The sequence below is a fragment of the Mobula birostris genome, chromosome 10 (assembly GCF_030028105.1).
Source record: "Mobula birostris isolate sMobBir1 chromosome 10, sMobBir1.hap1, whole genome shotgun sequence".
In the NCBI taxonomy this organism is placed as follows: Eukaryota; Metazoa; Chordata; class Chondrichthyes; order Myliobatiformes; family Myliobatidae; genus Mobula; species Mobula birostris.
The window spans coordinates 126,348,228-126,371,122 of record NC_092379.1 but is presented as its reverse complement, the minus strand read 5'-3'; the positions used below and the strand labels follow the sequence as shown (position 1 = coordinate 126,371,122).

The window sequence follows — 22,895 nt, the reverse complement described above, 5'->3', positions numbered from 1 at the left end:
CAATCATCCCTGCTTTCTCTGTAGTCTTCCAGTAATGTTGATAAATGCTCGGTTATCAAACGTGACATATATTGGTAATCTTTGGCCGTAAATGTCAGAAACCCAATAAGATCTGGACAAAGTTCACAGACAGCTAAGAGGTTCAGTGACTTCTGGTTTTAATTTTTCTTTTGTGAAACGTTCCCTTAAGCCACAGGACACAGAGATTTCTGGTCCTTTAATCTAAATTTATATAATGCCATTCTCACAATTACCTCAATTACTTCAGCCTTAATAAATGTATACAGCTTGAATTTTTTTCCTTTTGGGCTAATAACTGAGGGGTTAAATGACTACGAAGTGTAAACCGAACCTTAATAAGTACAGAATTTTTATATGAATTCCACTGGTCTTAATGTTTTAAACACCCTTTAATGTATTTTTCTGACATTCCCTCTGAGATTTCCAGAAATAGTTTTTCCCATTGAGGTTCCAAATTTTCATATCAAACCCTCTGTTGGCATGTTTTCATTTGACGGGGGTCTTAGCATGGAATTCTGAGCTGTTTTGTACCCTTTATGATCTGCACATCTGCTTGGAATGGAATACGTGTCTAACTAATACCTACCTCTTCAAACCCTATGGTGCTCCCATTGCTGCCGCACTCTAGTGTTTGCTTGGTGCAAGACAAGCCAGATGGGTGCGTGGTGTGTGAGTGAGTGGGACAGGCCAAGTGCAGAGGGGAATGCAACAACAATAAGACCATAAGATATAGGAGCAGAATTAGGTCATTCCGCCCATTCCATCATGTCTAATTTATTTTCTCTCTCAACACCATTCCCTTGCATTCTCCCCACAGCCTTTGACATCCCTTAGTAATCAAGAACCTGTCAACTTTCATTATAAATATACCCAATGTCTTGCCCCGTCTGTGGCAGTGAATTCCACAGGTTCACCATAAAGCAATAACAAATGTGGGGGGTGTTCCTTGGACTCAACAACCATCAGCTTAAGAGTAAATGAGGGGAGAAGCACAATCTGTGCCTCTTTCACCAATTCCATGTGTGCAGTTGCAAAACACTAGAATAAAAATCCTTGTATTGCTTGCCTTCTCACATCTTTGATTTACAATTACTCAGAGGGGAAACAAGGTGTTTTTCATGAGCTGTTCGGGGATCTTTGCAACATGCAATTAATATCTTTTCACTGCCAGTGGAACATTTACGGTCTCATAACAGCAAATGTGATTTTTACGTAAATCAATGAACCGATAACACATTTTTTCCATGTATCAAATAGCTAAACATGTTGGAACAGCAGTAAAGATGTTTGTTAATCAGAACTTCTCTCTCTGATTTGATTTGTTTTCTTTTCTAGGTAAAAGCAAAAGCAAAGGGAAAGGTAGGATGAAAATGGTTATCTTTTGATAAATTCTGCACAGGGTTTGGAACTTTGAAACTAAAATCTGTATTCCCCTCTATTTACCTTGGATTACAATTCAGAAATGGAAACTGTTATCATTGCCATCAAAGGAATCATCAAAATTCAAGCTATGCTTTCTGCTCACACCCACCCGTCCTGCCAAAGGGATACCTGGATTAACTAAACTGTGCTGAGAAACTGGATTCAGTTCCAGAGAATGGTACAGAATACAGTGGTCTACTGAAATACAAATTTTGGTTACTAGAAGCAAGCTATTCTTCAAACAGAAAGTTCAGGAGCAATCCAGCAAAGATGGTCAAGCCCATGACAGGTTTTGACAAGAATAAGTCAGAAACTGTTTACAGTGGTCAGTAACCAGGGATTTAAGGCATTCATCCTAACAATTGTAAATCACAAGTTTTTTTATATGCAGCAAATTATTAATTGTTTGAACAGGCGAGGAATACAAATTCATAAATAATTTCCAAAGTGGAAATGGATAATTACTTGAAGGGGTAATGTTTGCAGAATAATAAAGGAGGTTAACTGAATAACTCTCCGGAGCTGTTTACAGGCTGGGAGGATGATTTGTATCTTAAAATCCTAATGCTTCTCAGTGAGTCCTGAGTTACGGTCTGCAGAGGGATCACATATTACAAGGTTACGAAGGAAGTAAAAATATGCAAAAACTTATGTAGATTTTGAGGCTTTTCTTTGCTGGAATGATATAGATTGTGAGACAATGTCACAGAAGCCATTAAATTATAAATGAAAACAATAGTATAGATTAAAGCAGACTTTTCCCAATAGTTCACGGACTACAGGTAAAGGGCTTCAGAAAGCAGCCAAGAGAGGAAACCTAACATAATCTGTGAAAATGCAGTACATATTTCTCTGATAATGTGTGTGTTCATCTTTGCAAAATTGCCTAAATTTGCATTTTACACTAATAAAAATATGCCAAAACATATACCAGAATCCTTCACTATTGATAATGATAATATTTCTCAGTGCTGCAGGTTTCCAGTGGAGATTTTCATGCTTATGAGTTGGGAATACTTCCACTCCCATCTGCAATTAGAATAAATAATACAATTATTAAGCTCCCACAGTTTTTGAATCCACTTATGAATAGTTTTTACACCAATTGTTTCTTCCAACTCCTGAGGGTACTGGCTCATGTTGTGCCATGGGACAATGGATTCTTTGTGTGAGCCAAGGCAGTGAGAATAAATGAGATTGTATGGTCATGGTTAATTTTTAACCCAACCTTATCTATGTTCTTGCTCAACAGTCTTGGGCATTATTTCTAGTGAGGGTTGTGAATGAGAAATCAGTGTTCCAGTATCTTTTATTGAAGATGACTCCAACCCAAAATCTTTTATGCTCAGTTGTTCCTCCAGTCTATAAATACTACATCACCTAGCATGGGGTCTGGGACACAAGCAAAATACTGCAAAAGCCAGAATTCAGAAGTAAAATCAAATCAAAAACATTGGAAAGATTCAGCAGGTGGGACGGTATCTGTGGGGAGAACTGACATTACAGTTCAGTGGCATTTCTTCAACCCTTGGCCTGGTCTGCTTGCAAATATCAGATTGAATTTATACAGAGTCCAGTTTTACTTCATTATTATTGTTAATCATTATTTGTTTGTCATTGCACATGTACCAAGATAGAGTGAAAAGCTTTATGTTTGCATACATTCCACACAGATCATTCTATATATAAGTACAAAAAGAAAACAGTAACAGAAGGTAGAATGTTGTAATATACCGATACAATATTGAGTCATATAGCAGGAAACAGGCCTTTGGGCCAACTCTTCTCTGCCATCTGTGTTGCCCAGCAAGCTAGTCCTATCTGCCTGTGTTTGGTCCATAACCCTCTAAACGTCTCATGTCCATGTACTAATCCAGGTGGTTAGACCACTCACCACCTCTCGAACTGAACTATCAATACTGCTTCAAGAAACCCCCTTAGACACATGTAACAAATTCTTCCCCATCTAAACCTTTTGCACTAAAGAGTTCACTGTCCACGTTGGGGGAGTTCCAGTCACTCACAATAATAACCATGGTTTTGCTGCTTTCCATAATCTGCCTATACCTTGGGTATTTGGGGATCTGCTGTATAAATCATCATAGTGATTAGATCTTTCTTCTTTTGATTCCTTCCCATATCAATTCAGTCAATCAGCCTTAATTTCTTCCCCTCTGAGTGCAGCTGTGATATTGTTCCTAACTTGTCATGCAACCCCTTCCCCTCTTTTATCCCTCCCTCCGTCTTCTCAAACCCTGGAACTTTAAGCAACCATTCCTGTCCCTTTTGACATGACATTTGGCCCAATGAGTTTGTGCCATCTAATTAACCCATATTTCTTTGAGAGCTGGGAAGAAATCAGAGCACCCAGAGGAAACCCATGCAGTCACGGGGAAAATTTTTGAACTCTGCCCCAGGAATTAAAACTGGATCTGTGGCGCTGTAATAGCTATTCTACCAGAATGGCCTCCATGAAAACTTGTTCTGTCTGTCTGTTTCCCTTGCCTCTGCTGGCAGTCACTCTCTAACGCCTGCACCTCAGGAATAACCACTTACTGAAACTCTGATCTGTAATACTCTCAGCTTCCTACACAGTACTCAGTACATCCACCATCAGCTCCAATTCCTTACATGGTTATTGAGGAGATGTAGTCCTCAGGGAATATCCCTGTACTCCCACGTCATACAGGAGGAACACACCGTCCTTACTGCATTTGTTCTAAAAGTGAAAAGCAAAACTAAACAGATCTTATCAGTCTCACTTCACAGCCTCCTCTTGCTGAAGGATCTCAGGGTTCAGCTCCCCAGTCTTACAGCCCATCTTGAGATTGGCTGCTTCACTTAACCTTACTTTTTAAACATATAGGTTAGCTTTGCTTGTCATGTGTTCATCGAAATACATTGTTTGCATCAAATCAATTCTGCAAAGGTTGGGCTGGGCGGCCCGAAATTGTCGCCACACTACATAGCATGCCTACAATTCACTAACCCTAACTGTACCTCTTTAGAGCATGGGAGGAAACCAGAGTACCTGGAGGAAACCCATGTGGTCACAGGGAGAACATGCAAACTCCTTATTGAATCCTGATCTTACAGCGGCCACTGTTAACAGTGTTATGCTGACCACTAGGTTACCATGCCACCACTACTTAAAGTGCCCTCCAATTAGCTAATCAGTAAAATTTACCTTTTTATAGGTTCCTGCTCTGACTCTTGCTCCTGACTCCTGTAGAAATTAAACCATATAGTGTTGCATTATACAGAAACGCATCCCCGATGGTTAACAGGGGCAAGATGGAGAGGGGAAGGGCCATCAGCTGTGGGTGACTAAACACTTGGATGAGGAAGCAAGTTTTAAAATGATTGTTTTCAGAGAAAGAGAAAACGAGGGTCAACTAGACTTAGATGCGACAATTTAAGAATAAATTACTCCACACATCCATTTTGCCTTGAGGAACTCTGTTGCCGTGACCAATTGAAGCAGCAAATTGCAGATGTCCCACAAGTGCCTGTAGTTTTCGGATACCTCTTATTTGATTTTTCTGAAGTTGGTGAAAAACTGGGGTTTTAAGTAAATCTGGCCTCCTCTCATCTCTTGACTGTTATTAATAGTGTTTTCTCATGGGAGGTATAGATGTGGAATGTGGTGTGTAACATCGGTCTCATTTCAATTGGGATTTAATGATGCAACCAGCATGGGGCCAGAATAACTTAAACTTGGCAATATATTCTGTCAGCTTGACAAAATAACAAGATAAAACCAATAGCCAAGACATTTTTATTATGTATTTGTGGATCTATGCAACTCCAGCAACTTCTCAATGCCACTGCCAAAATATCCTGTAAGATGCTTCACACTGATTTGAAGCATTTACCATAAAGATCAATCTCTTGTCAATGTGATGTTGTTTTTCCAGAGAATCTGGATCACTGATGTCTTTCAAATTCAGTTCAGTAACTCAAGACACTGCTTGCTAATGGGGACCCTGTCCTTGTTATTCATCAAAGAATCCACCCACTGCGGAGGCTCTCTCTTCTCCTGTCAGGCAGAATATACAAAATCGTGAAAGCACTTACCACCCAGCTCAAGGACAGCTATCCCAGTTGTTAGACTCTCGAACGGATCTCTTGTAAGAAAAGATGAACTTTTGACCTCACAATGTACCTTGTTATATTATACACTCGGGCGTTTACCTGCACTGCAATTTTTTCAGCAGTATTTACACTGTTTTTTACCTTATTCTACCTCAAAGCACTTTATAATGATTTGATCTGTGTGAACAGTATGCAAGATAAACTTTTCACTGTTTCTATTTACATATGACAATAATAATCAAATTCCAATACCAACTCTCTCCATTATATTGCAGGCAAGAAAATGGGTCCGCCTGGTGCACAGGGGCCGCCAGGTCCTCCAGGCCCCCCCGGACCGCAAGGCCCCCCGGGAATCCCAGGAATCCCTGGAATACCAGGAACAGCAGTGTTGTCAGCTCCTGGACCACCAGGTCCACCTGGTCAGCCAGGACCTCCTGGACCACCAGGGCCACTAGGTAAGTCAGTAACGGTTTGGTGAGCTAGAAATCTGACAGGAGAAAGAAATGGCAGGATGTCACAAGTTCCCCTCAAGGAGAACATAGCTAACGGGTGGTGAAACTATGGCATGCAGCCCAAGATGTCACATGACAAAAATTGCGTTCACATAGGGCATGTAGTGCCACTCCTCGATTCTTTAAACCCCACACAGAACAAAAACGATACGTGACAGTTTTTTTTTTTCTCTGCCAAACAAAGCAGCAAATATTTTTTTGCATCCGGAGAACAGTGAGATGTTTTCACAGGAAACATCCCATGGCAGCTTGGCGCCAGCTGGACATTTCCGAGAATACATGACATTGAAGGATATGTGTTGAAATCCTTACAGACTGGGTGTACACATCAGTATTGGTGACCTACTGGTGAAATTAGCGTTATTCACAAAGCTCTCAAAGCAACCAAATAGAAACCAGATATAAAATATTTGTCATTGTCAGTGCAGCAACAAAAATCTCACTGAGAGTAAAGTGTGTTTATTTTCTTTTCCGTGTTTATTTTCTTTTCCGTGATGTTTTTATGAATATTGTTACGTACCCCATAACTGGGTTGCCAAACCAGCAGAAATGGATCACTCAGTTGGAGTCTGGATTACTAGATCTAAGAAAGTTTTATTAAAGAAACAAGCAACACAGTAAACAAAAGGATAATAAATGCAACAGTTCAGCAATGATAAACACACATGTGCACAGAATTAAGATAACAGGATCAACCAAGTTCTATCGTTGTCTAGGGGTAAATGACTAATTTCAAAGTGACACAAAGTCCAGTTCAATTTAGTTCAGTTCGCAGTAATCGTTGCCATGGCGATGGACAACGTGGGGGGAAGGAGAGAGAGAACGAGAACGACTGATCATTCAAAACAGCTTCCACTCACAGACCTGCGATATTGCTCACAAGCAGCTTTCGGGCAAGTCCTTTGTGATGTCACCTGAGGTCACCGACTGTGACCCCTCCTCCAGATGCGGTCGATCCTCTGCAGTGAACCCGGCACCCAAGCAAGGGCGGATGCACACCAGGTTCCTGCTGATCGTACCTTTCCACCCTGTGCGTCTAAGGCTGATCCCGCGATCAGCCGTCCAAGAGCTTCCCACCGACTTGTGAGAGGCGCACCGCTTCCAGGGTCTCGTTACCTCAGGGTGTCGTGTGTGTGTGTTGCCTTAGCGAACCTGTCCCTTTTTATCCCCCTGCTGGGGTATCGCCTGTCCATCACTTCAAACAGTTCAGGGTTCAAAGGGGGAGCCGCTCTAGACAGCTCTCTCTCCCGTCCCTTCATTACACATCTCCAGATCGCCTGTCCATCACTTCAAACAGTTCAGGGTTCAAAGGGGGAGCCGATCTTGACAATACCCAGACTGATGGCTCCTTCATTAACATCTCCAAATGCTACTTCATTGTGTTCCTTATCTCTCCTTCCCCCTGAGGACAGGTGGCAGACCAACTGCTGATGCCACTGGTGCTAGCCCAGGCCAGCAAACATCTTAATTTATGTGTATTCTCGTCACAATATGCACCAAAGCTTACAATTTCACAATCACATTTTTTTGTTGTATATGAAATGCAATGACCATAGCCAGCCAGCAGTGTAGTGGCACTTTGTGGCGAGAGATCCCGGGTTCAAATCTGGCCGACTCCTTGTACACTTTCCATCCGTGCTGGGTTGAGCGTCGAGCTAGCAACTCAGCCTAGTGAAAAACAGACAAATGCCAAGGTTGCCGCCCAAGGCGAGGAGAGGAATTTAATTAATAACAATGACAATACTATTCAGAAATTATGTTACTTTTCAATTGTCTTTTTAAAAGATAAATTTTAATATTTTTTAATATTTTAATAATAATTATAGGAAAGATGTCAATAAAATTGAGAGAGTGCAGAGGAGGTTTACTAAAATGTTGCCTGGGTTTCATCTCCTAAGTTACAGAGAAAGGCTGAACAAATTAGGTCTTTATTCTTTGGAGCGTAGAAGGTTGAGAGGGGACTTGATAGAGGTGTTTAAAATTATGAGGGGGATTGATAGAGTTGACGTGGATAGGCTTTTTCCATTGAGGGTGGGGGAGATTCAAACAAGAGGACATGAGTTGAGAGTTAAGGGGCAAAAGTTTAGGGGTAACATGAGGGGGGACTTCTTTACTCAGAGAGTGGTAGCTGTGTGGAATGAGCTTCCAGCAGAAGTGGTTGAGGCAGGTTCGATGCTGTCATTTAAAGTTAAATTGGATAGATATATGGACAGGAAGGGAATGGAGGGTTATAGGTCGAGTGCAGGTCAGTGGGACTAGGTGAGAATAGGAGTTCGGCATGGACTAGAAGGTCCGAGATGGCCTGTCTCCATGCTGTAATGGTTATATGGTTATTTTTTAATAGAATGCTTCATTTATACATGTAACCAAGCAGTGACACTCGTTCCTTTTCCTTTAAAAAGATATAACCATGTAACCATATATAACCATATAACAATTACAGCACAGAAACAGGCCATCTCAGCCCTTCTAGTCCGTGCCGAACTCTTACCCTATCCTATTCCCACCGACCTGCACTCAGCCCATAACCCTCCATACCTTTAATGTCTATATATCTATCCAATTTAACTTTAAATGACAACATAAAACCTGCCTCAACCACTTCTGCTGGGAGCTCATTCCACACAGCTACCACTCTCTGAGTAAAGAAGTTCCCACTCATGTTACCCCTAAACTTTTGTCCTCTAATTCTCAACCCATGCCCTCTTGTTTGAATCTTCCCCACCCTCAATGGAAAAAGTCTAACCACGTCAACTCTATTAATCCCCCTCATAATTTTAAACACCTCTATCAAGTCGCCCCTCAACCTTCTACGCTCCAAAGAATAAAGACCTAACTTGTTCAACCTTTCTCTGTAACTTAGGAGATGAAACCCAGGCAACATTTTAGTAAACCTCCTCTGTACTCTCTCAATTTTATTGACATCCTTCCTATAATTCGGTGACCAGAGCTGTACACAATACTCCAGATTTGGCCTTACCAATGCCTTATACAAATTCAACATTACATCCCAACTCCTATACTCAATGCTGTGATTAATAAAGGCCAGCAAACCAAAAGCTTTCTTCACCACCCTATCCACATGAGATTCCATCTTCAGGGAACAATGCACCATTATTCCCAGATCCCTCTGTTCGAAAGCATTCTTTAGTGCCCTACCATTTGCCATGTATGTCCTATTTTGATTAGTTTGAACAAAATGTGGCACCTCACATTTTTCAGCATTAAACTCCATCTGCCATCTTTCAGCCCAGTTTTCTAACTGTCCTAAATCTCTCTGCATGTTTTGAAAACCTTCTTCATCATCCACAACACCATCTATCTTAGTATCATCTGCATACTCACTAATCCAATTTATCACCCCATCATCCAGATCATTAATATATATGACAAACAACATTGGACCCAGTACAGATCCCTGAGGCACACCACTAGTCGCCAGGCTCCAATCTGACAAACAGTTATCCACCACTACTCTCTGGCGTCTCCCATCCAGCCACAGCTGAATCCATTTTACTACTTCCATATGAATGCCTAATGATTGAACCTTCCTAACTAACCTTCCGTGTGGAACCTTGTCAAAGGCCTTACTGAAGTCCATATAGAAAATATCCACCGCTTTACCCTCGTCAACTTTCTTAGTAACCTCATCAAAAAATTCAATAAGATTTGTCAAACATGACCTTCCAAGCTCAAATCCATGTTGACTGTTCCTAATCAGACCCTGTCTATCCAGAAATACTTTCCATCAATTTACCCACCACTGACGTCAAACTCACAGGCCGATAATTGCCAGGTTTACTCTTAGAACCCTTTTTTGAACAATGGAACCACATGAGCGATACGCCAATCCTTCGGCACCATTCCTGTTTCTAATGACATTTGAAATATTTCTGTCAGAGCCCCTGTTATTTCTACACTAACTTCCCTCAAAGTCCTAGGGAATATCTTGTCTGGACCCGGAGACTTATCCACTTTTACATTCCTTAAAAGTGTCAATACTTCCTCTTCCTTAATTGTCATACTTTCCATAACTACCCTACTTGTTTCCTTTACCTTCCACAATTCAATATCCTTCTCCTTAGTGAATACCGAAGAAAAGAAATTGTTCAAAATCTCCCCCATCTCTTTTGGCTCCGCACATACCCGTCCACTCTGATTCTCCAAGGGACCAATTTTATCCCTCACTATCCTTTTGCCACCAACATAACTGTAGAAACACTTTGGATTTATTTTCACCTTACTTGCCAAAGCAGCCTCGTATCTTCTTTTAGTTTTTCTAATTTCTTTCTTAAGATTTTTTTTACATTCTTTATATTTCTCTAGTACCTCATTAACTTCAAGCTGCCTATATTTATTGAAGATCTCTCTCTTTTTCTGAACCAAGTTTCTAATATCTCTTGAAAACCATGGCTCTCTCAAACTTTTAACCTTTCCTTTCAACCTAACGGGAACATAAAGATTCTGAACCCTCAAAATTTCACCTTTAAATGACCTCCATTTCTCTGTTACATCCTTCCCATAAAACAAATTTTTCCAATCCATTCCTTCTAAATCCTTTTGCATCTCCTCAAAGTTAGCCTTTCTCCAATCAAAAATCTCAATCCTAGGTCCAGTCCTATCCTTCTCCATAATTACACTGAAATTAATTGTATTGTGATCACTGGACCCAAAGTGCTCCCCAATAAATACCTCCGTCACCTGCCCTGTCTCATTCCCTAACAGGAGATCCAACACTGCCCCTTCTGTAGTTGGTACCTCTATGTATTGCTTCAAAAAACTATCCTGCACACATTTTACAAACTCCAAACCATCCAGCCCTTTTACAGAATGGGCTTCCCAGTCTATGTGTGGAAAATTAAAGTCTCCCACAATCACAACCTTATGTTTACTACAAATATCTGCTATCTCCTTACAAATTTGCTCCTCCAGTTCTCGGTCCCCATTAGATGGTCTATAAAACACCCCTATAAGCATCACAACACCTTTCCTATTCCTCAATTTCACCCAAATAGCCTCCCTAGATGAGTCCACTAATCTATCCTGCCAGAGCACCGCTGTTATATAATCCCTGACAAGCAATGCAACACCTCCCCCTCTTGCCCCTCCTACTCTATCACACCTGAAACAAAGAAATCCTGGAATATTTAGTTGCCCCTCCTGCAACCACGTTTCACTAATAGCTACAATATCATATTTCCAGGTATCAATCCATGCTGTAAGCTTATCCACCTTTCTTACTATGCTCCTAGCATTAAAATAGATGCATTTAGGAAACTCTCCCCCTCCCACTCTCTGTTTATCTTTAATTGAGCAAACAGCTTTGTTATCTTCTTCTTCTTTTTCCCTTACATCAATCTTTCCTCTCCTAGTCTCCTTAATTTGATTCCCTCCCCCCAACCATTCTAGTTTAAAGTCACCTTAGTATCCCTCGCAAATCTCCGAGCCAGGATATTGGTCCCCCTAAGATTCAAGTGCAACCCGTCCCTTTTGTACAGGTCATGTCTGCGCCAATAGTGGTCCCAATGATCCAAGAGCTTAATTATTAATCCAAGATACTTAATTATTGTTACCAATTCATTAATCAATGAGAATCTCTGCTCAGAATTACCATGACCCTTCTCCTCTTCCCTGTCCCACCCACCTTCTCTCTCATCTGGCAACCTGTCAGCTTGTACTCCTTCCCCTCCCCTCCCCCACCTTATCATTTGAGCTTCTATCCCCATCCTTCCCAATGTTGATGAAGGGCATCAACTTATTCCCCTCCATTGTTGCTGCCTGACCTGCTGAGTTCCTTCCACATTTTGTGAGTGTTGCTCAAGACTTCTAGCATATGCATATTCTGTTGTGTTTTTCCAAAATTGGTGAAAGGTCAAGAACGTGAAGTTGTATCTCCATCTCTCCACAGTGCTGTCTCACATTCAAGCATTTCAGATTTCCAGCATACATGGTAATATGCTTTTAAACTGTAGACCTTAGGACTTTTTTGACAGATCTTTCTAAATGCTTCTTTTAATGTCATTAGAGATTTTGACTGACTTTCCACCTCACACTGTTTCCCTTCCACCTTTCAGCCTGACCCCAATTCCCCAATTGTTGCCAAATACTCTCCCTCTCTACGGCTCTGGGCCCCAGCCTGGTCCTCTGTCCAATCACACTTCTCTATTCAATTCTGTCTGCAACCCACCCCTAACCTACAGCTAGCAACCAGCTTTCCTTCCTCTGCAATGGTGGCAGAGAGCAGACAAATCAGACTAAAGCTTCACTGTTAGGGCACCTGCACAAAGCAGACATTGCTGTACTACATCTAGAGCAAAAAACCTCTGCTTGACGTTCTATTGTTTCTCTCCAGTTCAGAAGCCAGCTGAAATTCCTTGCAAAACCACTTCCTTAAAAAAGATCCTTTAATTATTGTCAGCTGTGGTCGGCTGCTTCCAAGGTATCGGCAAGGTGACAGTGCCTGGAGGTTTATGGCAGGGAGTTTCTCCCTTTTGCTGCCTACTATCGGGGATTTGGGAGTCGATCGACTCGGGGACTTTGAGACTATTTTTTTTTTACTGTGCCTATGGACTGTTCTGCATCAAATTATGGTATTGCTTTGCACTGCTGTAACTATATGTTATAATTATGTGGTTTTGTCAGTGTTAGTCTTTGGTCTGTCTTGTTTTCTGTGCTATCACACCGGAGAAACATTGTATTATTTCTTAATGCATGTATGCATTTCTAAATGACAATAAAAGAGGACTGAGTGTTCTCATAATCTAAATCTGATTCATTCATCAATGAGGATTAATGAGCAAAAACCATTTAGGATCTAAAACTGAGAAGACAGATATACTACTTTAATGAAGCTACAACAGCTGGAGAAAAATTTTGTTATTCATTTGGCAGCCTTTTTTCATTTGTAGTTGGCAGGGCTGTTTCTATTTTTCACTCCTGAACATATTCATTCAGACCTAGTAAAATGTTACGAAATGAGCATCATAGAATGTGCAGCTGCCTCCTCAGTCACCCAGTGACCCAGGTTCAGCATGCTGTCTGTGTGGACTATGCATCTTCTCCTTGTGACAGCATGGGTTTTTTTCCAGGTGCTCTGCTTTCGTCTGCATCCCAAAGACGTCAGGTGGGTTGGTTGTTTGGTCACTGTAAATTCCACCAACCTCCTGGTATAATTGTTATAGTCAAGTCTGAGGAAAGTTGTTGAGTATAGATTACAGGGAAAATTTGATGGGCTGGAATGTCTTTCTAGGAGGTCATAAACATGCAGATGATCTTATGCCAGTTAATGTTTGGAAATTAATCGACTGAATTCCACATGAGAGTCTAGAAGAGTGGCTGATACACTTACAGAACTTCCCAGCAACTCTTTAACTCTGCTGTTAATCTAGCTGGGACCTTCTTACCAGTAGAACGACTAGGCATCGGCAACTTGATTTGGTCAACAACAAATTGAGAGAATAGTAAATCTAATGCATTTCCCAGCAAATAAACTTGATGTTCCATGAACAAACTTTATTGTTTAAAACAAATAACATTCTCAACTAAGGAAACAACTGCATGGGGCAGTGGTGTGAAGAAATCTTTTAAGTCTTCTAACAAATGGTCACTGCAATATGAGTGAAAATAAATCCTTCTTTTAAAATTCATGTAGTGTGGGGATTACTGAGAAGGTTAGTTGTTATCACTCATGCCTCATTGCCCTTAAAAGGGTGGTGTGAGCCAGCACATGGATATGCTGTGGTCCTTCCAATGAAGTTATTCCTACAACAGTGTTCAGTAGGGAATTTCAAGGTTTAGACTAAATGACAATGAAGGGACAGTAGTCTATTTTGCAGTCAGGAAACGCTTCTATGAAATGGGATATTTCTTACTGGTGATGTTTCAAATGTGGAAATTAGGTTACCATTGTCTCCCTTTTAATACTCCTGGGGTATTCAATAGTCAAAGTATATTTTTTTTATCAAACTGCATACATGTCTACATGTCACCATATACTACCCTGATAGTTATTTTCTTGCAGGCGTTCACATTAGAGCAAAGAAATACGATAGAAATCAATGAAATACTACACACAAATAAAGACTTGACAAGCAGCCTAGGTGCAAAAATAGGCAAACTGTGCAAATACAAAAGAAACAACAACAAATAATAGTAATAAATAAATAAATCTGTAGTTTTGTTCAAGTTTAATTGTCATTCAACCATACACATGAATACAGCCAAATAAATCTGTGTTCTATCAGGGCCAAGGTGCAAAACACAATACCAACAGTCACACACAGCACATACAGTTATGATAGCCAAAAAAACATAGGAAAATTGTCCAAGACAAACATTTGCATCATTTGTTGGACCATGCACTGCCTCTGGTTCATTTCTCCCTGGGTGGCTGTAGCCGCCAGCGACACTGTGCGCAAGAAGTCTAACTCCAATGCCATCAAGCAACTCGCCACCGGGACAGAACTGCAGCACTTGATGTTCGTAATATCCAACAGTGTCTTGCGATCGCACAAAAGACACTAAGGACAAACGATTACACCTTTGTTTGGACCCCAAGAGGCCGAGTGTGCCCCTGTTGACGGATATATAGATAAATAACGCTGAGAACATGAGTTGTCGGGTCCTTAAAAGTGAGTCCATAGTTTGTGCTCAGTGTTGAGGTTCAGTGTTTTATGGTACAGAAAGACATCACATTGAGAACACAGAGAACTCCTGCATTCATTGTTGTCTTGAAAGGAAAATAATACAAGAAATTCATCTTGTATAAGTTATTTTTACAAACCTCTTCCAAAGGCTCAGTATCCTATAATCTGGTGAAAGCCCATAGTGATGTTTGTGCTCAGTCTGGATTAAACATTGCACCACATATCAATGGCATCATCTAACTTAATTTGCATATTCTAAGTCCTGGCCAATATCCAGAAAGGCAGAACACCAGCTAAACCTGTTGAATTTAAACAGCTGGGTGGACAGGGCTGAATTCTACTTTTGGAAATGATATGCGTACTTAACCAGGTTGGAAACAAAGTATGGCAATATTCACGTGGAATAATTCAGAAAAGAAAATGGAAGTAATTTTATGTATTACCATATGACTGTATTTTTCAGGTACTTTGGACAAAGCTTCAGACAGTCGGTCAGCAGTAAGTATACTTTGTTAGCACACTTTTCTCATGTGTATTCTATTCAATTGTTGGGGATGTGGGAATCATTGACAAAGGAGGCATTTACTATTAACTTATAGATACCCTTCAGCTAATCATGATGCTCACCTTTGTGGAGTGATTTTAACACAGCAACAAATGAGGGATAGTTTAAGACCAGTGTGGCCAATATTTTGCAAGCAAACTGCAGTGACATTACCTTTTGCTGCTGAGTCCACTATCTATGGTCTCTTGTGCCTCTGGATGCTGTCTTCATCCTCCAAATAGAGGGGCACCCTTTTAGAATGGAGACGAGAAGAAATTTCTTTAGCTGGAGAGCAGTGAACCTTTGGAATTCATTGCCACAGGTGGCTGTGGAGGCCAACTCATTGAGTATATTTAAGGCAGAGGTTGTTTAGTCAGGACATGAGGGGATAAGGGGAGAAGGCAGAAAATTAGAGCTGAGAAGAAAAATGGATCAGCCATGAGGAAATGGTAGAGCAGACTCAATGGGCCAAATGGCCTAATTTGACTCCTATACCTTACATTCTTATGGTCTAATTGGTATGGATCATGGTTTATTTTCATGTCCTAAATTATAAAGTTATGAAAGTATGAGAAAAGCTCAGCTGAAGTAAAATGTTTTTGAAGTTTAAGACATACAAAATAAGAAAAATGGAGTAAAGCATCAGTTATTGGATGGATGGTTGAATTCTAAGGGGGAAAAGCTGGACAGATGATCTTAGAACTCTTGTATCTATTTGGCTGAATAGTTTACTTTGGAGTTTTAAACTTAGTATATTTTAGCAGATGATTTTGAGTTTATCCTCCAGAGTATTAAATCCTAGTCTTACATTTTCACTTTGGATACCCACTATGGCTTTGCATGAGCTTGCCTTTTGTGTTCCAACAACATACCAAGGAACTCATGGACTTCTTTGACATTAAGTATATTTGATTGCTATATCTCTAGCTTCCTCAGCCAGAATTGATTCATTTCAGTGAACTCCTGGTAAGCCACTTAATCGTTCTCTATAAACTTCAGGTCATAGAGAGATACAATGTATCTCTCTACTACTTCCACCTACTGTATCAATGTCAACTGCCATGCCTCTCTATAACTACTCCCTCTTGGCTACATTGTTCCAGCTCCCTCTATGCTCTGCTCATTCAAGTACCTCTTCAGATACCTTTTAAAAGTTGTTATTGTTCCTTCTTCCACCACCTCCTCTGGCAGCTCGGTTTGGGAACCAACTGTACTTTGCGATTAAAAACTCGACCTTCAGCTCCCCTTTCAATCTCCACCCTCTCACATCAGACCTGTGCCCTCTAGTTTTAGACAACTCTATCATGGGAAGTAGGTGGCTGGTTGGAGGTACGGATGAAGTCACTCCTTCCCTCTGCTAACCTGTAGGTCACCCTTGGGCTTAGCACCACCCCCCCCCCACCCGATCAGGGTCACATGAAGCCATGGGAGCAGGTGGTGGATTGTCGTATGAGCAGCTGATGCACATCACAAGTCCTGGTTATGCGACCACTGGCGCCAGGCAGACAATCTCTGAAGAGTATTGATAATGGCTGGTGTCACCCATCATGTAAAGGCACTGTCCGGAAAAAAAGCAATGACAAACCACTGCTGTAGAAGAGTTGCCAAGGACAATCATGGTCATGAGATCGCCCACGTAATACAGCACGGAACATAATGATGATGATGATCATGGGAAAAAGGATCTGGCTACCCCATCTACGCCACTCATAATTTTATACACCTTTATTTTGAAATCTCTGTGACTCTTTTTCTCCCCAGACCACCCAATCTTTTCTAATAACTCAAGCCATCCAATCCAGACAAAATCCTGTGAATCTTCCTTGCATCCTTCAAGCACATTCTTCCTAGAGTGTGGAAACTGGAACTGCACACAGTGCTCCAAGGGTAGCTGACCAATCTCTTGTCCAACTGTAACCTGATGTCCCAATTCTTGCACTCAGTGTCTCGGCTGACGCAGGCAAGAATGCCACATGACTTCTTTGTCATCCTTTTGCCACTTTCTGGGAAATATGAACTTGTACCTCTTTCTCTCTTCAGCAACACTTCCCAGAAGGGTGCAGCCGCTCACTGTGTGTGCCCTGCCTGGGTTTAATTTCTCATCTAAAACTCTACATCGTTCAACAACCTTTCATCGAGTTGTGACCACCCACCAATCACGTATAAGCTGACTGTCCTGTGTTTGCTCCCAACCTAACAATGCCTCCATCTTAAGCTTCTTGTCCTTGTTTTAAAATCCTTCCACTGTCTCACTCTTCCATGCTCAATCCTAAGGTAACTACACTTAGACTCCTACAGCATGAAAACAGGCTCTTCAGTCCCATTGGTTCATGCTGACCACAGCATTCTCCCTGCTAATTCCAGTTGCTTGCATCCAGGCCTGTAACCCTCCAAGCCTCTCCCCTCCATCTACCTATCCAGGTACCTCAAATGTTTCAATTGTACGCCCTGATATAACCAGTTCCTCTGGCAGTCATTCCAGGTACTCACTATTCCCTGTGTAAAACTCAGACCTTTTTAAAATCTCTCCCCCTTATATCAGTGTCCTCTAGTAGTGACACACAACACTGGGGAAGACTATGACTGTCCAACTTATCTATAAAGGCATCCGTTAGTCTCATGAGACCATGGATTTGCACCTTGGAAAGTTTCCAGGGCGCAGGCCTGTGCAAGGTTGTATGGAAGACCAGCAGTTAGAAGGGCGTTAGGACCCACACAGCTTGGCACTGGTGTCGTCGCAGAGCAATGTGTGGTTAAGTGCCTTGCTCAAGGACCCACACGCTGCCTTAGCCAAGGCTCGAACTAACGACCTCAAATCACTACACGAACGCCTTAACCACTTGGCCACGCGCCAACTTATCTATGTCCCTCACGATTTTATAAACTTCTAAGAGGTCACCCCTCATTTTCCTATGTCTCAATCTTTGTACAATTCTCAAATTTAATATCTTCACCATTGATGGCTGTGTTTTCAGCTTGTAAACTCTAGAATATCCCAAAAAAATTTGTCAGTCTTTTCTTTTTCTTCCTCAATGAAACCACTGCTAAAAGCCAATGTCCTACCAAGTTTCTGTTCATCTGCCTAAATATTTGATGATGCTCAATGAAGTTGTTAAGTGTTTTATTCACTGCTTTGATATGCTGTAAAAGTGTCATTTTTTAGTTTAGAGTTGCAAAGTGGTAGCAGGCCCTTCCAGCCCAATGAGCCCACGCCACCCAACTACACCCAAGTGAAGAGTTAACCCACTAACTGGTACAAAGGAAATGCATACGGTCATGAGGAGAATGTACAAACTCCTTACAGACAGCAACAGGAATTAAATCTGGCAGGGCACTGAAAACCTGTGCTAACTAACCGACGCAAGTGTTCCAGGACATCTTCAATCTCTGATGGATTGAAGTCGGAGGTCCTCACCTGCTTCAAAAGGACGATGATCATACCAGTACTGAGGAAGAGCAGAGCGAGCTGCCTCAATGACCAGCATCCGGTTGCACTCACATCCACTGTGATGAAATGCTGTGAGAGGCTGTCATGGCCTAAGTGAGGACCTGGACCTGCTGTAATTTGCCTATCACCACAATAGGTTTAGAGTGGATACTTTTTCAGTGGCTCTCCACTGGCCCTTCGATCACCTGGACAATACCAAAACTTACATCAGGCTGCTGTATTTTGATTACAGCTCAGTGTTCAACACAATCAAACCCACAGTTCTAGTCAACAGGTTCCAAAGCCTGGGCCTCTGTATCTCCCTCTACAACTGGATCCTTGACTGCCTTATATAGCAAATAACCTTCCTCCCCACTGACAATCAACATTGCCGCTCTTCTAGGATGCATACTTAGCCCACTGCTCTGCTCTGTCCACACCCAGCTCAAACACCATCTGTGTATCTGCTGATGACACAACTATTGCTGGCAGAAGTTCAGATGGTGACAAGGAGGTGTACAGGAGTGAGATAGATCAGCTGGTTGAGTGGTGTTACAGCACCAACCTTGCTCTCAGCGTCAGTAAGACCAAGGAATTGACTGTGGCCTTCAGAAAGGAGAAGTTGAGGGAACATGAATCAGTTCTCATCAAGGGGTCAGCAGTGGAAAGGGTGAGCAGTTGCAAGTTCCTGGGTGTCAGTATCTCTGAAGATCTTTATGGGCTTAACATATTGATGCAATTACAAAGAAGGCACGAAAGCAGGTATATTTCATTAGGAGTCTGAGGTGACTTGGTACGTCACCAAAGACTTCAGCAATTTTCTACAGATGTACCGTGAAGAGCATTCTAACTGGTTGCATCAGCATTGTACAGGATCGGAAAAGCTTTCTGTGCTATTAAAGCCCTGTCAGAGTACACCCAGTGGCCACCTTAATAAAGTGTGCGTGGTCTGCTCACCACTATTGAATTGTGTTACTTGGCTTAATGCCGCCTTCTGCTCAGCTTGAGCCACTCTGTCCATTCTCCTCTGACCTCTCCTTATTAACAAGGCATTTTCGCACGATGCTATTACAGCTCAGAGCATTGAAGTTCAGACTTCAATTCCGACATCTTCTGTGAGGAGTTTGTACATCTTCCCCGTGAAAGTATGGGTTTTTTCTAGGTGATCTGGTTTCCTCCCATAGTCCAAAGCTGTCCTGGTTGGTAGGTTAATTAGTCGTTGTAAAGTGTCCTGCCATTAGGCTGGGGTTAAATAAGTGGGCTGCTGGGCAGTGGGGGCTGTTGGTCCAGAAGGGCCTATTCCATTCGCTGTAAACTCTTGACACCGTTGTGTGCAAAAATCCCAGCAGATTAGCAGTTTCTGAGGTATTCAACCTACCCTGTCTGTCACCAACAATCATTCATCCACAGTCAAAGTCACTTACATCAGATTTCTTCCCCATTCTGGCGTTCGGTCTGAACAACAACTCAACCTCTTTGACCATGTCTACATGCTTTTAGAGATTGAGTTTCTGCCACATGATTGGCTGATTAGATACTTCCATTGACAAGCAGGTGTACCTCATAACGTGGCCACTGAGTGTTTACTTGTTAATATCTGAAATGATGCCATGTCACCAGCTCTAGCTGACATTGAACAGATGGTCCAGTTGCTCAACTCACTGGGGATTAGCATGGTCTGTCACAGTGGTGTCACCTGTGTGTCTTGTGACCCACTGTTAATCATCTCAAGCAGACAGGTGCTAAAATGATGCCAGCTGAGGCCTGGTTAGAGGTCACTGGATGCTTGTGCCAGGTGATGTGTAAAGATAAAATACGCCAAGCTAATTGCAATTTTGTCCTCTGCTATGTTCTGAGTATCAAACTGCACTGATGTAGCCAAATTCTTTCAGCTGAGTGAGAAATCAGGTTTATTATCACAGATTTAAAATCTGTTGTACTGTGGCAGTGGTACATAAAAACTTGCTATAAATTACAAAAAAACTAAGTAAATAAATAGTGTGAAAGTTATATTAAAGTAGTGTCCTTGGATTCATGGACCATTCAGAAATCTGATGGCAGAAGAGAAGATGTTCCTAAAACATTTTGTGTGGGTCTTCAGGCTCTGGTACCTCCTTAGTGACGGTAGTAAAGAGAAGATGGCATGTCAGAAAATGGTGAGGGACCTTAATGATGGATACTCCCTTCTTTACTTTATACTTTATTGTCGCCAAACTATTGATACTAGAACATACAATCATCACAGCGATATTTGATTCTGCACTTCCCGCTCCCTGGATTACAAATATTAAATATTAAAAATAGAAAAGATTAGTAAATATTAAAATTTTAAATTATAAATCATAAATAGAAAATAGAAAAGGGAAAGTAAGGTAGTGCAAAAAAACCAAGAGGCAGGTCCAGATATTTGGAGGGTACGGCTGAGATCCGGGTCAGGATCCATTCAGCAGTCTTATCACAGTTGGAAAGAAGCTGTTCCCAAATCTGGCCGTACGAGTCTTCAAGCTCCTGAGCCTTCTTCTGGAGGGAAGAGGGATGAAAAGTGTGTTGGCTGGGTGAGTCGTGTCCTTGATTATCCTGGCAGCACTGCTCTGACAGCGTGCGATGTAAAGTGAGTCCAAGGACGGAAGATTGGTTTGTGTGATGTGCTGTGCCGTGTTCACGATCTTCTGCAGCTTCTTTCGGTCTTGGACAGGACAACTTCCATACCAGGTTGTGATACACCCTAGAAGAATGCTTTCTACGGTGCATCTATAAGAATTAGTGAGGGTTTTAGGGGACAGGCCAAATTTCTTTAGTTTTTTCAGGAAGTAAAGCATCGCCTTTTGAAGATGTCCTCGACGGTGAGGAGACTTGTGACTGTGAAGGAGCTGGCAGAGTTACAGCCCTCTGTGGCATATTTCAATCCTGTGCAACCGGACAGAATGCTCTCCACGGTGTATCTATAGAAATTTGTTAAGAGTCTTTGGTGACATACCAAATCTCCTTAAGCTCCTATTGGCATGCATCATTGTATGTTGGGCCCAGGATAGATCCTGTGAGATTTTGACACCAAGGAACATGAAGCTGGTGGCCCATTCCACCACTGACCCAGCAAAGAGAGCGTCTGATGTAACCAATTCTCCATTACCACAGCCAAACATATATTCTTTAAATGTAAGACTATATGGTGAACGCACCAACATGATTAATTCATCATTGTTACGTGTGCTAAGTTACAATGAAAAGCTTTTGCTTGCGTGCCATCCAGACAGATCTTTCTAGATGTGAGTACATCGAGGCAGTGAATAGGAAAACGGAATGCAGAATAGGTAGATAAAATGAAAGAGGCATAGTTAGATAGGTTGGGAAACTGGAAGTTCATCCTTCAGCAAGCAGGAGGTCCATTCAACAGTCTGATAACAGCAGGATCAAAGTTTTCTGAGCTTGGTGATACGTGCTCAGTTGCTGGGTTATTGTAACTCCCACAGCCCTCATCAAAAGCTCAGTTTCACATTGGAATTTACTTAAAAGTCATTATTGTTATCTCTTGTAACTCCAAAACATAAGACATAGGAGCAGAATTAGGCTGTTCAGTCCATTAACTAATGAAAGAAAAAGTTGAAACTCGTGTACATTTAGTTTCTTTTTACTTTAGTGAGGCGCATGCATATGATGTGGTGGCATAATGACATATATCATTCACTTACTTCTTCGTATAATCTGTAATGAATTATGTAAACAACAAAGAATGTTTAACCAAACGATATATTTGCAATATTACTCAAGTAGTACAGATGTTGTAACTATACAACTTATAATTTATGGTTAGCTATAAACTCAAACTCAATATAGAATGCACGTCAACTATATACACAATGAGATTTACAGGGAGGTATTGTTTACTGCTTGGCATTGCTGCCTGCCACACCTCCAACAGTTTTCTTAGGTCAGCTGCAGGGTCATCGGTCTGCGACCATCACCCATTGATGTTTCACTCCCTTAACCTTAGTACATCTCCTGGTGATGGAACAGTGGCAGTGACATCTCTCTTCACTTTCTGCAGCTTCCAATGGAGTTAATTGGTCCCCCAGTTTCCGCCCTTCCTTCTCAGCCACAGCTGAAAGCTGCCATTTTCTGCCTCTTCAGCCAACTCTCTGTCGGCCCTCCTGAGCCTCACTCCAGTCACTGACATATCACAGAGTAACCTTGTCGTTGATGCGCCAACAAAGCCCCAGTATCCTACCTCC

At 41.7% G+C, this 22,895-nt stretch overlaps 1 protein-coding gene across 1 annotated transcript in view; it reads left to right on the top strand.

Moving 5' to 3' along the window:
- The window catches only part of eda (ectodysplasin A), a 269,459-nt gene that overhangs the window by 213,534 nt on the left and 33,030 nt on the right, over positions 1 to 22,895 (top strand). Inside the window, exons 3-5 of the mRNA XM_072270941.1 lie at positions 1,357 to 1,380; positions 5,814 to 5,993; positions 15,159 to 15,193. Coding sequence (XP_072127042.1) covers positions 1,357 to 1,380; positions 5,814 to 5,993; positions 15,159 to 15,193 — 239 coding nt within the window. The remainder of the gene's footprint in view (positions 1 to 1,356; positions 1,381 to 5,813; positions 5,994 to 15,158; positions 15,194 to 22,895) is intronic.